The sequence below is a fragment of the Cydia fagiglandana genome, chromosome 16, assembly GCF_963556715.1.
Source record: "Cydia fagiglandana chromosome 16, ilCydFagi1.1, whole genome shotgun sequence".
NCBI lineage: Eukaryota > Metazoa > Arthropoda > Insecta > Lepidoptera > Tortricidae > Cydia > Cydia fagiglandana.
In genome coordinates this window covers 8791266-8808090 of record NC_085947.1, presented here as the reverse complement: position 1 = coordinate 8808090, position 16825 = coordinate 8791266, and the positions used below count along the sequence as shown (strand labels likewise).

Here is a 16825-nt window from a genome sequence, read left to right as displayed (position 1 = left end):
TACTTAACGTTATTAACGTTGGGGATTATGCTTAACCCGTTAAGTCGGTATTTGAAATTAATAAAAAGTTCCACAATACAAATGAAACAAACGGTACGCCTGGAGCCATAACAGCATGGCCGGCGCCGTTACATTTTGGCATTTTCAGTAAATTGCTTAACTTTTAACCGCACTACAAAAAAAAAAGGTTCGCGTCGCCGCACTCGAGAACTTTATTATTTACACACTAAAGTTCCGCCAACCCTGTCCCCGCACACACGTATATTTTTATCCCACACATTGGCACGCCCACACACACATTCCAGGGCCGTCCATTACGTGGACACGGTTAGTTATCTCCTATTGATCTGGTCCAATTAAGCGAAGCGACTCCCCGGGGACGTTCGAACTAGAGCCATGATCTGCTGTTGCTCATATACGGCCAATATAATTTAGTGATATGCTGCCGTCACACAATACAACTTGAATACTCGTATTGAGTGGGAGTTTGTAAATGATCTTGAAATGCATGCCCATGTTTGTCCGTTTATCTGTGGCACTATACACCTTCATTTGGATAGGATTATATAAATTTATGTAAGCCATTAAAGTCGTGTTTCCACTTGCTCATTATTACGAGATTTATATGTAGTATAAGTTGAGATTGTTGCTGTCAGCTACTAACTACCTACTACTAAGTGCTTTTTATGTCTACGCTACGATTACGTTAAAATAATTTATTTATCAGCGTATATATAATAAAGGATATAACAATAAACACAAACGTTCACTAAAATGTTAAAAATCTGCAACTCGACACTACTATATTTTTGTTTCATGACCCATAGGTACCATAATTGGTAATTTTTAACGTTCGGTTTTGGGATCAGATTGTATAGGGGTCAGGTTGTATATGGGGTTGATTATGTGTATAATGTGTGTGTGTTTTTTATCAGAATAAAACACTATATTTTTACCCAGTTAGCAATCCATAATTGCAACAAAATCACCACTAACGCAGTTACAGCCCGTAGCTCCAGCCATTTCCTATTACGTCATTGGCTAATTAACACCGACAGCATATTCAAGTCACGTAAATCCTGTCCTATTACGCACTGCTGGTAGGCTAGTGCTCGCGTATTGAATTATTGGTTTTCATAGGAGGCTTTAGTGGGATTAAATCTGAATGTAATGGTGTACTTAAACAACGTGGACTTTAAATTGATGTTCGCAATAAAGTACCTAATGCAGAATTGTCTATCAGTTTGCAGGCAGCTTTTCTCTTGGCCTTAGGAAAAGTTAACTTTATAGTATAGTATGATTTAAGTCAAGACTACGATAACTTGACTTACCTATATCAACCGGGATATGAACCATGATTACCTTTTGTATTGTTTTCGAGCTCCCGATATTTCGACGCAGCTACAAGAACACAAAATTCGAAACCTAATCACGGTTCATATAATTCTAGTGAAACTAACCGTGAATCATTCAAAACTGTTAAGACTAGGATAAGTTTTCTACGATCGATATTCAGACAAGATATGCACAGCCAATGTGTGATAAATGTCTTAGATATTTCATAGATGCAATTTTTATATGCATACATTACATCTTTCATATTTTTACAAGCTAATTTTTGCGTAATGATGTCGGCAAATAAATAAACAAACCTATTAGGCTTTTAGGCACAACGCGCCCGACTCTAGCGAGGTAGGTAATCATAGTTTATAGCTCGGCGCGGCACAGCTGCCATCTATAAATACCGACAACATAGTAAATCCTACAAAAATTCTGATGGCCTGATAACGTGTTTTTTACCATTTCAGATGGAGAGCTATACTCTGGCACAGTGGCAGACTTCAGTGGCATGGAGCCAATCATCTATCGGGAGCCTTTACAAACAGAATCATATAACTCGCTAACTTTAAATGGTAAGTATTCTTTTTTTTTACATATTATTAGTGCCAATATTCGGATAAAGATGAATGGTGGATGGTGGTAGTAGGTTCATATAGTTAGTGTTCTTTACAGAATTCCGACGGTTTTAACTTTTCGGTACTAAGGTATTTTCCTTATGTATAATGTCTAAAGTTGCGACGACACTTTAGTTTCCGAACACCGACTTACAGAACGCAATTGAACCCACTTATTCCTATAGTATTTAACCACCACTTCAAGTATTCTGACTGCGAATAATCCGGTCCCAATTTCATGTAACAATCGGCCCTAAAATACTCAAGTGATTTGGGCCCTCCGTGTAATACGGCGGTGGAGGACAATGTTATTATCCTGCCGCAACGTTGAATATGTATGGAGCAACCTGCGCCTAACACGGAACGCAACATTAGTTACGTGCAATATTAAATGATAATCTGGACTGGGGATTGCGGATTTTACATCGAGGATATTTTGGGATTAAGCTTAACATGGATGATGATAAAAAACAGATTAGCGACCCGAAATAGCATGATGATATAATTTATGAAACCTAATCAGTTAGTACCTACACAACCAAACTACAGCGGCGTTCTAAATTAATATACAATATTCTTACTGAACTACAACAATTTCTTATCATTGTAAAATTCTGGAGTGTTGTTAAAATGATTAGCGATCTTTAAAGCAGTTCAGCGATAAATACCTCATTAAAACACTGCCCGTTTACTATTATTCCGAAAGAAGCTATTTCATGGACGACTTACGATCGCGAAAACAAGGCGGACTATATTCATATAGATACGCTTCCATATTAGGGAGCTGACCTATTTCAACCTAGTGTAACGCCGGACACACGTATAAAATCGACGACCGCCATCCTTTATCCATTCAAGATCTTTCCGACACTAGCATAAACAGACCGCAACAAAATACTCGTAAAGCCAGTAAGGTTCTATTTTTATAGGTTACGCTTAAGGAACACTCACTTTGAACAAACACGAACTTAACAGTCAATTGAAATGTGCAATATTCTAGAATCTGTATCGGTAGCTAGTACTCGTATGAGTATAACGCGTACGCCTCGAAAGTATATAGTTCGTTGAAATTTGTGTAGGTACGTGCTGTACACCTACTTTTTATTTTATACTTATTAATAAAGTATAATTTTACATAGATGATTGTTTAAGTAGGGGAGACCGAGGTGAGTTGAAACAGAGGTAAGTTGAAACAACGTAATTTTTGAGACATATATAACTGATATCGTGGTGGAAAAAACGATGTTTAGCCGCGTCCTAGTAACCCGCTGGTTCCTCAATATGCGTCCTTGCCTCAATACGATTATAAATACCGCTAAATTTAAATTCACGTTGTTTCAACTTACCTCTGTTTCAACTCACCACGGTCTCCCCTAGTATGACACCTATCACCACCCTCTGCTGCAGTATGATTTGAACTAGGTACGTACCTATGAACCGACCCTTCGTGTACAGTCGATGTCAAAGATATGTTACACTTTTCGCCTTATTACAAAGGAGTAACGTGCAAAAGTGTAAACATATCTGTGACGTCGACTGTACGTTTCCGCCTGTTATCTAAATCTGTTTACGTCCGGGCTGGTCCGGGACTCGATTGTTCTCCAATGTCGCCGTCAAACTTCCCGTCAACTTAATACAATTTAGAACCCGTTTGGCGGTTCGCGACTGTCATTTGCCGCGTCAACAATCACTAAATCGAATTAGGAACGTATACGCACCCATAGAACAATGCCACATGCGTCTGTAAGCTTCATAGTCCACTGCGTCCCTGTTCACTGTAGCGTGCAATATTATTGACACTAGCCTGACTACCCTTCGTATGTCTATTCCAGTTACTTGCTAGTGTATCACTTGCACTAATTTAGGGACAAGTCGCTCGACTAAATTAATTATTGTTTTGTTTTGTTCACAGCTCCCGACTTCGTGAATTCATTAGTACATGGGAACTTCGTGTATTTCTTCTTCAGAGAAACAGCTGTTGAATATATCAACTGCGGAAAGGTAGGCATTAAACATACAAAAGTTATAAATCGATGATGGTAGAGCTAATGACAGATTAACTTTTGGGCTAGTGGAGTGAAAAATATTCACCTGATTATTACTTAACTTAACAATATAAAGTATATTGTTATATTGTGATTAATCTTATATTTGCTGGGCCTTGCGGTAGAATGATTGAATACTTATTCATATTCAACCATTCTAGGGCAAGGCAAGTCCCAGTCAAAAAACGCCACCATAGTGAAGTGAGTCCTTGTCCTTTAAACGTCCGTGGCGTTAAAAAAGTTTATAAAATAAAAAAATCTATTTAATTTCAAATTAAGAGGTTAGAAGTACAATCATAATTAGGTAAATTGTTTATACGACAACGGTTTCACTCACTTGGAATTTTTAGTCGCTATTGGCGACATGTTTCGGGCCCGTCGGACTAAAAATTCCAAGTGAGTGAAACCGTTGTCGTATAAACAATTTAAAATATGTCTCAGGAAAGTTTAATATCGATCATAATTAGGTACTCAGTTACAATCTCTATATTTGGAGATTATTTTAACTTAAGCTTACCCTTAATTATATACATACTTACTTATATTGTTTTGTCTATGCTTACATGTTAATACAAGTTATATCTTACATTAATTCAAGTTAATCAGTGCTTTCTTTGTGTACTCTTTCCTTTATCAGGATATTTTTCTAAAAATTCTGTTACTTGTTTTATGAATTGTTATGTCGGAAAAGTACTAGGTATATTAGAAGAAGAAGAAATACATTTATTTTAACGCCACAACAGGAAAGCCATTAATAGGACGATCTTATTTCCAGTCGGTATTTTCCCGCGTGGCCCGCGTGTGCCGCGACGACCGCGGCGGGCCGCACCGCTTCAAGCAGCGGTGGACGTCCTTCCTCAAGTCCCGGCTCAACTGTTCTGTGGCCGGCGACTTCCCTTTCTACTTCAATGAGATTCGTAAGTATTTGGCTTGAGTTAAACTAATGTTGTCAATACAAGGTACAGATTATTATTATGTAGGTACTTATATAAACCACCTATAGTTGTTAAACATATTTAAGAAAAACAAGAAGACTTTCGTAAATAATGAATATATTAAATCGAACAACACCGGTAAGTAAAGGTGTACGACCGAACGTCCACCATCGTACTACTAGCGCCACATGGCCAGTTTAGGAACTAAACATAAAAACTAAAGCGCTGTCTATGACAACAGCCAAATCAGCCAATATCAAAATTCTATATTCAATAATTTATTCATATTGCTTAAAAAATTGTTACTTACATACACCGTCCTGACTTTTTTGACCTACGAAATATTTGTCGATTTATTCCGAAATATAAACGAAGTTTCTACTATTTTTCTTTGATTACAGAATCAACGACAGAGTTAATAGAAGGCGTTTACGGTGGTTTAAGCGCCCAACTGATCTACGGCACTTTCACGACGCCGCCTAACAGTATATCGGGGAGCGCCGTTTGTGCCTTCAGTATGCAAGACATCGCTGACACTTTCGAGGGCACTTTTAAAGAACAGAGTGCTATTAACTCCAATTGGCTGCCCGTCAATGGTGCAAAGGTATATTCCCGTCATCGACAAGACGTCCTCCAGACTGAGCATAGTAGCGCTACCCCCTCTGCTACAAGGCTCTGCAAAAAATATACGGTAGTTTTACCTTATCCATTTTCGAGTCAGTGTCTTTGTGTGACGTCCGTGTCTCTGAACGGACCAATCACGGCACGGGACTCGCTCACCTCGTACCCCGCACCCCAGTATTTTTGGCAGCATCGGTTTCATGAAATAATTGCTCTAAACTCCGTCTAGAGGATTCCTAGTCTACGGTTCCCGTCCTTTGACTTTAAGTTTAATCCCGCATTAAAGATCACCAAGTTTCACTGATTCTGTATTGTGTTTTAGGTACCCGAGCCGAGACCAGGAACCTGCCAGAACGATTCGCGGCAGTTGCCAGACCAGACGCTAGAATTCATCAAAACCCACGCCCTGATGGATGAAGCGGTACCCGCGTTCTTCGGCGAGCCTATCGTCATAAGAACCAGTTTTCAGTAAGTGTGTTGTGATTTCATGTGCATATATGTTTATTTTTTATATCAAATTCTATAAAGTTATGTACTCACTGAGTATAATTGCATGAATTCTATAGTAATTTAAATTGTATTAATTACTCGTAATGCATGTTAATTATAAGATGTAATAATGTTTTGAAAAGATGTGTCCCGCCGAGTTTGTTGCCGGTCCCATATTGGGATACCCTCCTCCAATTGAGGGGGGATTTAAATCTTCTCGGGGCAGAGGTGTACGGTTGGAGCCGGTAAAGGTTTATTTGACGTTCATAAGCGCATTGTAATATGCCTACTTGAATAAACTATTTTTTATCTTTATCTTTTTTATCTTTATGTGTACCTACCTAATGAAGTCTTCTAAATAAATATATGTATGTATGTGCAAATTTGAGTTTAGAATTACATGAATTTAACCGACTGTCATTTATTTTTGCAGCTATCGGTTTACGCAGATCGCTGTAGACCCACAAGTGAAAACGCCAGGAGGAAAATCCTACGATGTACTGTTTATAGGAACAGGTAAGGAATTGGGAACCAACACACCTTCACTTATATGTGACGTCCCACGAAAAAAAGGTACCTTATGGCGGTTGGTGCTTACGCTATTATTAACGCCGCTCCAAAATTATTGTGGCGCTATGCGACGTAAAAGCCGGCCGCCATAAGGTACCTTTTTCCGTAGAACGTCACATATTCGTTCATCGTACATGAACAGGCCGCGTAGCCAAGATGCCAATCACTTACGCTCCGTAGCGATCGAAACGCAACTGTCACTGTAACACAAATATGGAAGAGTAATAGAGAGACATATTATTATTGATAGCAATTGTAACCTTGGCTAAGCCGACAAGTCCCCGAATCGCCCTTGATGAAAGATCACTAAGCTAATTTTTTTATATATATATATTTTTTTTTGTTTAGATAACTAGGATCCATAATGGGTTAGGTACATAGTGACTTAAAATCTATTGTTAATATTTAAAAAATTAAATAAATAAAATTAATAAAATTTAAATGCATAATACATAAAATCAATTAAATTAAAATTCACAATAAATAAAATCAATTAAATTAAAATTCACAATAAATAAAATCTTTTATTAAAATAAAATTTACACAATTAACTATTATCCATGATCAGCATAAATCATAAATGGTTATTTTTCACAGACAACGGCAAGATTATAAAAGCCATCAACGCCGCGTCGTACGACTCCAACAAGCGCTCGGTGCCGGTGGTGATCGAGGAGCTGCAGGCCTTCGCGGCCGGCTCGCCCGTGCGCGCGCTGCGCGTGGCGCGCGCCGGCCGCGACGCGGCGCGCCTCATCGCCGTGTCCGACCGCGAGGTGCTCAGCCTCCGGCTCCATCGGTGCTCCAGCGACAAGATCAGCTCTTGCTCGTGAGTATTATAACTACCCGAACTGCATACGTATATTAACACACTAAAATAATGATGGAAGACTTCATCATAACCGAGTCGCAGTTCAACATGAGCAGGGGTACAAAAGTCCTGACTTCGGCCAAACTCGGCTCAGCATTGCTCCGAGCAATTATTAGGGTTGATACAACTTGACGTCCCTTTGCGTGCACGCCCACAGATAAGATAATGACTTGCCATATATTAAAAAGGAACAGCATGATTCAACCCTGGACCGCTGTCAAACTTAGGTTTTGTAGGAAGTTTCCTTTCTGTACGGCAGTACCTACTATTATTTATTCTGTGGCATGAGTCCCTCCTACTGCATGTACTGACTGTGCATTTGGAATTTCTTAATATATTATGATGCCTAATTTCAGCTTCATTTAGTATAAACAAATAATGGTTCTGTAATTTTCAGTGAATGCGTGGCTCTCCAAGATCCTTATTGCGCCTGGGACAAGCAGGCGGGTCGGTGTCGTGCCAACTCTCATGGTGTTAGTCGGTGGCTAGACGAGAATTCTTTCTACCAAAGCGTCAGCACTGGCAGCCACGCCGCTTGTCCGCACAGTAAGTATAAGAACTGTTTGTATTTTCACTCATTAATTTCTGACACTTTGAATGCAATACTATACTACTCTGACATCTGACGCGATCAGTTGGCTGCGTTGCCTGGATATGGTTATTATCGTTATTGTAATTTAGACCATCTTCAATTGAAACAGAGTTGTATTTCTTTAGATTTTCTCGAATTCAAAATAAAAGTTGTTTGATCATGTTTCAATAAATATGAGGCTCTGATTAAAAGGATAGTGTTTAATCTATAATATATTTCAGGTGGCAAAGATGCTGGTGCAGTAGGAGGTCTGAGTTCCGGTCTCTACGACGATGCTAGAGGCGAAACCAAAGGCGAGGTCATCAACATTGTACAAGACAAAGAGGGCAAAGGAAACAACAATAATGAAGGTGAGGAACGTTTCGTCACACATGCTCATATACTGTGTGAAATCATGTCTTGGGTGCGCTTCAGTGGCTCATATTATTTTATTAGACTACAGCCTCAAGATCCTCGTATGTTTCCCTCAAGAACGTCACAACATTTCCCTACTAACTTTACGTCTGACGACAGGTTTTTGACGTGATAACGTCTTATAAATCGATGAACACCGGTAGCATGCACGATAAAATGTCACGTTGTGGACAAATCTCCATGGTAACGTTGTGGACAGATCTCCATGGTAACGTTACGGCCACGTTTTACGTGTTCACGCATGACGTTATCACGCAAAATTAGCGCCCGTAAATCGACTTTACAGACTAACCATTTTTTTTTATTATGTCCCTGAGCCCGTTTCTTTTCTTATCTAATACTCGATTATGAGATGAAAACATAATAGTAGATACCAAGTATGTCTTCATTGAAATCGAGTACATAAGATAAGTCGAAAGTATGACGTTTCCAGAGATGTGAAAAATGCTTTATAAAAAGTATTTAAATACAAAATACAAATACTTCCTTGATAATACTATTTCAAATGCAAAATACAAAATAGTTTTTGAATTTGTATTTAAATACAAAATACGAAATAGGTATTTTCAAAATACTTTTTTAAAATACAAATACTTTGCGATAAAAGGTACTCTGAGTAGTGAATACCTAGTCTGAATTAAAAAGTATTACTCGGAATTTCCGAGTTGAAAAGACTCTTTATATTCTTTGAAATCAATCGGATCCTCTATCTAAAGTGCAAATTTCTAGTTGTTTGCTCATATTAACCGGTAGGATGTAGGTATGGAATTATGGATGATGGTTTTTAACGGCCAACTTTTAAAGCATTAATTTGTAATGTTTTACAGCTATTATAATGCCTCTCGTTAGTGTGATGAAAACGTCTCGTTTGTGTTCCACCAGGGCAAAAAGTTTGTTCTCCTCTCGTGCCTTGAAACCCTCGCAACACTCAAGATTCCACTTTTTTAACCACTTGCTACGCTTGTGGTCATGTGCGACGTTACTAAACAGCATGTTAAAAGAATGAGAGAGTTGCCAGGATTGTAACATCAGAAGAGATTGTAACTCCTACCTACATTACCTACCTATTATAAAGTATTTTGTATTTTGAAAATAGAAAATAGGTCCAAAAAACTATTTCAAATAAAATACAAAATAGTTTTCTTCAAAAGGTATTTAAATACAAAATACAAAATAGGTATTTTGCATTTTGTATTTGCATTTTAAATACAAGTATTTCAAATAAGTCACATCTCTGGACGTTTCAACTATCCATTGGCCATGATCCCAGGTCCAGAGGTGCTCGCGGCCGACCCGCCGCCCGCGGCGTACTCCGTGGAGACGCTGGCGCTGGCCGTGGCCGCCGGCGCCCTGGCCGCGCTGGGCGCCGGCTTCGCGGCCGGCTACATCTGCGGCCGCCGCTGCAAGAAGGACGAGGACGACAACATGCCGTACCCCGACACAGAGTACGAGTACTTCGAGCAGAGGCAGAATATTAATAGGTCAGTTATCTGAATCTTTAACATAATTCATCGTAAAGCGGAATCTTTAACACGGGATGATCAAATCGACCGATTTGATCAGAAATGAAATTGGCGTCAATCTCCAATTTAATCACCAATTTTAGATTTATGGTAATATTAGAGCCCTCTAAATTGAAAAAATGCCCCAGAACGAAAATACTGACGTCACAAATTGGTATTCTTGCGTCCGCACCTCATTTTATCGGTAATATCAGTCATTATCGGCGGTTGAATTCGGCGAGCCAAATTGGCGTTTTTGTCCGCACGTCCTGATTCGATCGGGCAATTTAATCAGATTGGCAAAAATTAACTAGTCTGCATACGCCTTACCTTTTTTATGTTTTATAGCGGGTTTAAATGCAGTGCAGATCCTTTATGACGTTAAAATCATTCTGGTTTAATGTCTTATGCCGATATAGCCCTTATTCTTAGAGTCTCTGCGGTTTTATAGCCAATATCGAGTAGAGAAGGCGGTCCTATCGTCGACTTCGTCAACGGACTGATCCTCAATAACATCAACTTATTAAAAAAATATCATATTCTAAAAAGCATCACTATTACATATACAGTAAATGCCATACTTCTCAAATGATCGAACCGACACTATTACCTACTGCTATCCGCTCCTCTTTAGCTATGAATGGGCGACGCTACTTATCTGTCCTTATCTTTCTATCAAGCCAACGCTTAACCTTTTGACCGCCAAAGACGTCAACTGACAGTTGGTACAGTTCAATATCAACCTTCGTGCGTTCCGATATAGTGAGTGCGCTACGCGTACGCTCACACTCCCTTAATTTAGCCCTATATAAGCTCTTACATAATGTTATTCAAGACATTATAGATCGATACACCAAACAAGTAGTTTTATTCAACGTCCCACCTCACATGGCGACCCTGCCAGGATCCATGTGAGGTGGTACGTATAATGTCTTGAATAACATAATGTAAGAGCTTACTCCTATACAGTGTGTTTTCTGTAACAGGAGCATTAAATTAAACTGTAGGCTGTACGCCTCAAACTGACCAACATTTGTTGCCTTTAGTTTAATTTATTGCTCCTGTTACAGGAAGCACCCTGTATAGGTCTAAATTAATGGAGTGTGAGTGTACGCATAGCGCACCCACTACACCGACAAGGTTGACGATGACGCGCCGCGCACATTAGACGTGGCGTTCAAATGATGCTTAGTAAGCGAATACTCACCGTGAATTTTTTTCACAGGATCCAAGCCGAACCCAAGCTCCTCCAACAAGTGGAAGAAGTGACATACGCGGAGCCGGTGCTAGCGCCGCAGCCGAAGCCGGCGTCGCCGCGCGCCACGCTGCGCAAGCACCCGCCGTACCACCCGCACCACGAGACGCTCTTCCAATTCCAACCGGACGCCTACCGACGTGACAATTTCGGCACGCTGCGATCGCATCAGGTCAATGTCAGTTGTGTTTTTTTCTCTATCGCATGGCTTTTAGTACCTAGATAGCACTTGTTTTATAGATCGTGTCATTCACGAAGACGCGTATTGTCATGTTATTAAAGGTTAGATTTGACAAATCTGCGCGTCATCGTAGATGACACGAACTATAGTCAAACTAGTCAAAGTAATCAAGAACACGGTGGCACAGCCTCGCTTTCAAGCCAATTTCAAGCGTTCCATTTACTTTTTAAGAATCCGCGAGGCATATAGGTACAATAAAACTAAGTTTTATTTTATGGTCCATAAATTATGGATTACTATTGGATATGGACACTATGAATTTACATGAAATTTTTTTGAATCATAGTACAAATACAAATACTTCCCCATAAGTGCAAATGATTGCATCGATTAGAACATTGTAGATGATAAAGATGTTAATCTAAAATCAATCACCAATCATAGGCTTGCTTCAAATTTGCATGCGAATTCTAAATGTTCTTGAGATCTCATTAATCATAATATGTAATTAATTACTATTCATAATCATTCATTAATCATAACCATTGCTTATTCCTTTTCATTGTGTAAGAATATTGGCGAATTAATTATTCGTTCAAAATATTGAAAGTTCTTCATTTTCAAGTTCATAACTTCATTCATAGCTTTGAACTAATAAAAGTAACTAATATTGAATTCGCGAATATTCTTTTCTTTCTTATAAAGGTGGTATTGATGGCACACTATCTGTATTATTTTCCTGACATTTAATAGTGATTCATGTTGTGATTTCAACAAAGTTGAAATCGCAATTTCAATGTCTCATTCGTACAATTATTGTTCAATGCAAGATGGAACCGTACAATACCACCTAAGGTCATTTTTCAAACGTATTAAATGCTCTATTCCCGTAAATATAGATGAATTCAACTCTTTTTCAACTGGCATTTCAATAAGACCGGTTGTCACACTTTTCAAAATCGTTCATATTTTTTTTACCCAAGGGCCACGAAACGGAAGAACACGTCTTAAGCCGGCCAGTGGCCACTGACTAACAGTCCGCCGGACGATATCGGCCCGTCAGTTGTTCGGAACTGTCAATTTTTTTTCTAACTGACAGGCCGATATCGTCCGGCGGCCTATTAGTCAGTGGTCGCCTAACCAATGATAATTAACCAACGGGAATTAAGCATAAAAACGCTCGAAAAATAACCGTCACTGCATTCGTCATTCATCCACTAACATTTCACTCCATTCATTAACCCATGACGGCGTCACGTCAGTTAACGCAGGCATGTGACCGCAGGGCGACGGCTACCGGCGCGGCAACGACAACGGCTTCTCGACCACGCGCTCCGTGAAGAAGGTGTACCTCTGAGAAACGAGCGGGGCGGACGCGCGCGACCAGATGCACCATCACAAGCATAATACGCACCACCACCATACGTTGGGTAAGTTTGTTGGGTCTTTAATACTACGTACTCCTAGTAAGGTGTATCTCTGAGAAACGAGCGGGGCGGACGCGCGCGACCAGATGCACCATCACAAGCATAATACGCACCACCAGCATAATACGTTGGGTAAGTTTATGGATGGTTGTAACTACGTACTCATAAGAAGGTGTACCTCTGAGAAACGAGCGCGGCGGACGCGCGCGACTAGATGCACCATCACAAGCATAATACGCACCACCACCATACGTTGGGTAAGTTAGTTGGGTCTTTAATGCTACGTACTCCTAGTAAGGTGTAACTCTGAGAAACGAGCGGGGCAGGCGCGCGGGAATAAATGCACCATCTCAAGAATAATACTAACAAACAATATGTCGTTTTACATCATTATTCGCTACGTAAAGGTCAGCTTATGGTAAGGTAAGGTCTCCTTGTATTGGAAGGTCAGGGGGCCGATTTTTGAAATTCGACCGCTCGATTTCGTATATTTTATTCAATAATATCTCCACTACTAGGCATTTAAATTATACTATAATAGAATTGAAAATCAAGTCAATACCACTAGATTCCCAATTTCTATCGCTCAAATTTCAAAAATTAGCATTTCGCCGTTTTCCACCGATTTTCGAGTGACGAAATCGAACTATCGAAATTCAAAAATCGGCCCCCAGATGGAGACGTTTCTGCAAAAATGCCTTAGGACCACCCCATACTAGCGTCTTTGGAACGTCGGCGTCCAGTCGGCGGTGTGGAAAATGGCTTCGCTGAACAGTTGCCCCAACGTTGCGTCGAAGAGCATCCATAGAGTTGACTAGACACTGACGCTCGGGAGACGCTATTAGTGGCTTAGTTAGCAAGGGGACTTGGTGTCCCAAAGCTACTGCTTTGCTGCTGCAGATGCTTCACAGCTTCAGGAAGAGACGGGAAGATATAAAGGATTGTAAGTGGTAACGTTTCGTTTCTTTTCCAGTGTCGCAGCGCAGCAGCGGGTCCGGGTCGGCGACCGGCAGCGGCGGCGGCTCGAGCTCGTCGCCGTCGCCGCCGTCGTCGTCGCCGTCGCCGTCGGGCGAGCGGCCGCCCACGCCGCCGCCGCCCGCGCCGCAGCCCTGCGCCTACATCTACCGCAACTAGCGCGCCTCGCCCCCGCCCCGCGCCCCCGCCGGGCCCTACACTCCACCTGAAGTGAAGTGAGAACGTTCCCGACTCTAATTGTTAGACCTCTTTTGTTATCGCTGAAGTGAAAGCGCCGCCCGGTGACGGACTTCTCTTCCGGATTAAATACGTACCGGTGATGACCCACATTCTAAAGTTTCGATCGGAAGTGTGACAAAAATAATGTATTTTTTTTAAGACGGGATTATCGATTGGTAAAATTAAGATGAGTAATGTAACAAATTGTAGATTCTCTAGTTATAGTTTACTAATAATTTAGGCGAAGATATAAGTTTTTGTTGATAATGTTGATGACTAGTTAATGTGAAATTGTGCGTGTCATTGCAGATTTTGGTTTACTTTAAGTCTGTGTAAAGGGCAACTAAAATATCTAGTCTACCACCTACTCAAATGTCTTGATACGGATTTTATTTTCAGTGAAATTGAGAAAAGCCAAGTTTTTTTGTAATAATTAACAGCGTAGGTATTTCTGTTGCATCTAAAGATGTATCGGTTGGACAACTTTGTGTCAATAGCTTGAAGAAATATGCAATGATTCCGCAAGTCGCTTTTTACATAACTACGTATTTGTAGCGGTACGTCAATAAGTATAGGGAGGGCGTTGTCTCATTCTGGAGTTCTAGCGATACTACTAGAGTAAACGATGATTATAACGTATAGTTGAAACACAAAATATGATATAAATTATATTACCGTGTATAAACGATATGTAAAGTTCTGAAACTTATTCATTCATTAAAGTGCTTCTTATGGGTGTATTTAGATGATTATTGGATCGTTTTGATAATTAAATATTCGATAATGTTATAGATTTAGTGATGTATACATAGGTACCTACATAGCGTTAAGGGGCACAGTGCTGCCGCATGCCAATTTAGATTGTTGGTGCGTCGAAGTAAGTTACAACCTGTAACTGTGATCATTCTGTACATACATTCTGTTACCACTTCTCAATTTGTAGTCTACGGGTCGTGTGTAAATTTAAATTTCCAGAAAAGTGGGCCAAACTATTAAACATTCTTGACAATTTCTTGCTGCTAAATTAAACCACCGAAGGGCTGAACAGACAGAGTAACATCTGAGATAGCTTCATACAACCGTAGGTACATATGCGCTACATGGTCACAGACAATGACGGCTTGTCGAAGATTTGTCTTACACGATTCTATGCCGAGAGTAGAAACTACCTAATATGATCTCGTCTCTCAGTACTCTGTTGGTTTACTCCTCTGTGCGAATACTTAGGTACGATGTTTGAAAACGCTTAATATTTACGTTTTCGCGTACAGTCGACGTCAAAGATATGTTACATTTTTTGCCTTATTATAAAAGAGTAAGGTGCAAAATTGTAAACATCTTTAACGTCGACTGTACCTATATTGGACCCCGCATTAGTGTTCAAATCATCTTCGCTCATTGTTGACAATTGAATGTATGTAAAAAAATGTCAATTCTATTTGTAATGACTTAGTGCCTAAGTATGTGGCAGGATTGTAATTGATATTACATGACTCAGATTTCCTTTGAACTGATGTTAGAATGAGATAGACGCATTAGAGTAGCGGTTACAATAGAAGGTTGAGGCGTGGAGACCGCAGTGTTACGTAGATATTTTTATACGCCATAAATAATTATAGAGGCATTCTCAAGATGGCCTTGTTCATACCTACTCATGAATATCCGCATTTGGACTTAATAATTTGACATTTTCTACATTTAAGCAGAGACGAGTAAATGGTAAAGCCTGGTAGTCTGCATACAAAGTTGCGTTCCTCCAAAACAATGTTTCATTTGATACCGTCCGTACACTGTAAAAGTCTCTTGCCATGCATTTTGTCGTCCCCATATATGACGCTGTTATTACACCACTTAATACTCCTTAAATTAAATAAGTTTCATATGATAGCGTTCTAACATTCCTAAGCGACAACCTTAATATACTGAGATTTCTTATAGTGGCGCCATCTGGTGTAACTCTGGAGAAATCGCAACTTTGTGTTGAGATTAGTATTCTTTATATTTACTTGTCTGTGATGTGAAACGTTTGAGTATTCCACTTGGCGCTTGCAACGACAGTTCATTGAGAATATTGAGATCTCTAAAACATTTTTTAGGGAAATCGTTACGAGAAACAAGTAGACTACACTCTTTATGATACCAAAGATGCCATGAGTTGTACTATACGTAGAATAGTGGTTTATTTATACTAATGTAACCAACATTACATTCAATTACTGATAACGTTGATTTGTGTTGTCTAGGGAAATGGGGCCTTAACGCAACTTGCGGGAAACCACAAAGTGCACTATGGTCCCTTTTTCCAGAGTACGACACGTTTACATATTTTGTAAATGTACTGCCGATTAGTGTCAACTATGAATTCATATATAATTATTTAAGTTTAGTTTACCAAAGTCAACGCACAGTTAGATTTATTGTTAATTTAACATGTGTTAAGTGAATAGATGCTTTACACTGCCAGTGTTGTTTGTTTATGTTTACGGACTTTGGAAATGGTAACCTATAGCGAAAGTACACAAAATAACGACAAAATAGTGCTACACAGGCGGCCTAGCACGGTCGCGTTTTTATCCCTTGTCACCATGCCTGTCACGTTCTAACAAGTATGTAAGTGCGAAAGGGACGCGCATAGTGATAGTCGATAAAAATGGAACCGTGCTGCGCCCGCAGCGCTTAATAATAATAAGCTACAAATGTTCCATTTTTCAACTTCGTCCTGGCAACACTTGACAAATCGCATATCGTTATTGGTCATGCGTGTGTCAATCAGACTA

General features: G+C 39.8%; 1 protein-coding gene across 2 annotated transcripts in view; it reads left to right on the top strand.

Annotated features, from left to right (window-relative positions):
- Nucleotides 1–16590, top strand: part of LOC134671913 (semaphorin-1A) — a 421041-nt gene extending 404451 nt beyond the window's left edge. The window contains exons 5-17 of one of the 2 annotated variants that reach the window (XM_063529776.1): nt 1809–1913; nt 3868–3956; nt 4776–4917; nt 5337–5539; nt 5879–6024; nt 6479–6561; nt 7213–7441; nt 7881–8029; nt 8297–8425; nt 9760–9970; nt 11217–11418; nt 12713–12857; nt 13828–16590. In XM_063529776.1, coding sequence (XP_063385846.1) covers nt 1809–1913; nt 3868–3956; nt 4776–4917; nt 5337–5539; nt 5879–6024; nt 6479–6561; nt 7213–7441; nt 7881–8029; nt 8297–8425; nt 9760–9970; nt 11217–11418; nt 12713–12784 — 1760 coding nt within the window. In that variant the 3' untranslated portion in view covers nt 12785–12857; nt 13828–16590. Of the gene's footprint in view, nt 1–1808; nt 1914–3867; nt 3957–4775; nt 4918–5336; nt 5540–5878; nt 6025–6478; nt 6562–7212; nt 7442–7880; nt 8030–8296; nt 8426–9759; nt 9971–11216; nt 11425–12712; nt 12858–13827 lie in introns of both variants that reach the window. The other variant, XM_063529775.1, reaches the window with a different exon arrangement.
- The last annotated feature ends 235 nt before the right edge of the window (nt 16591–16825 follow it).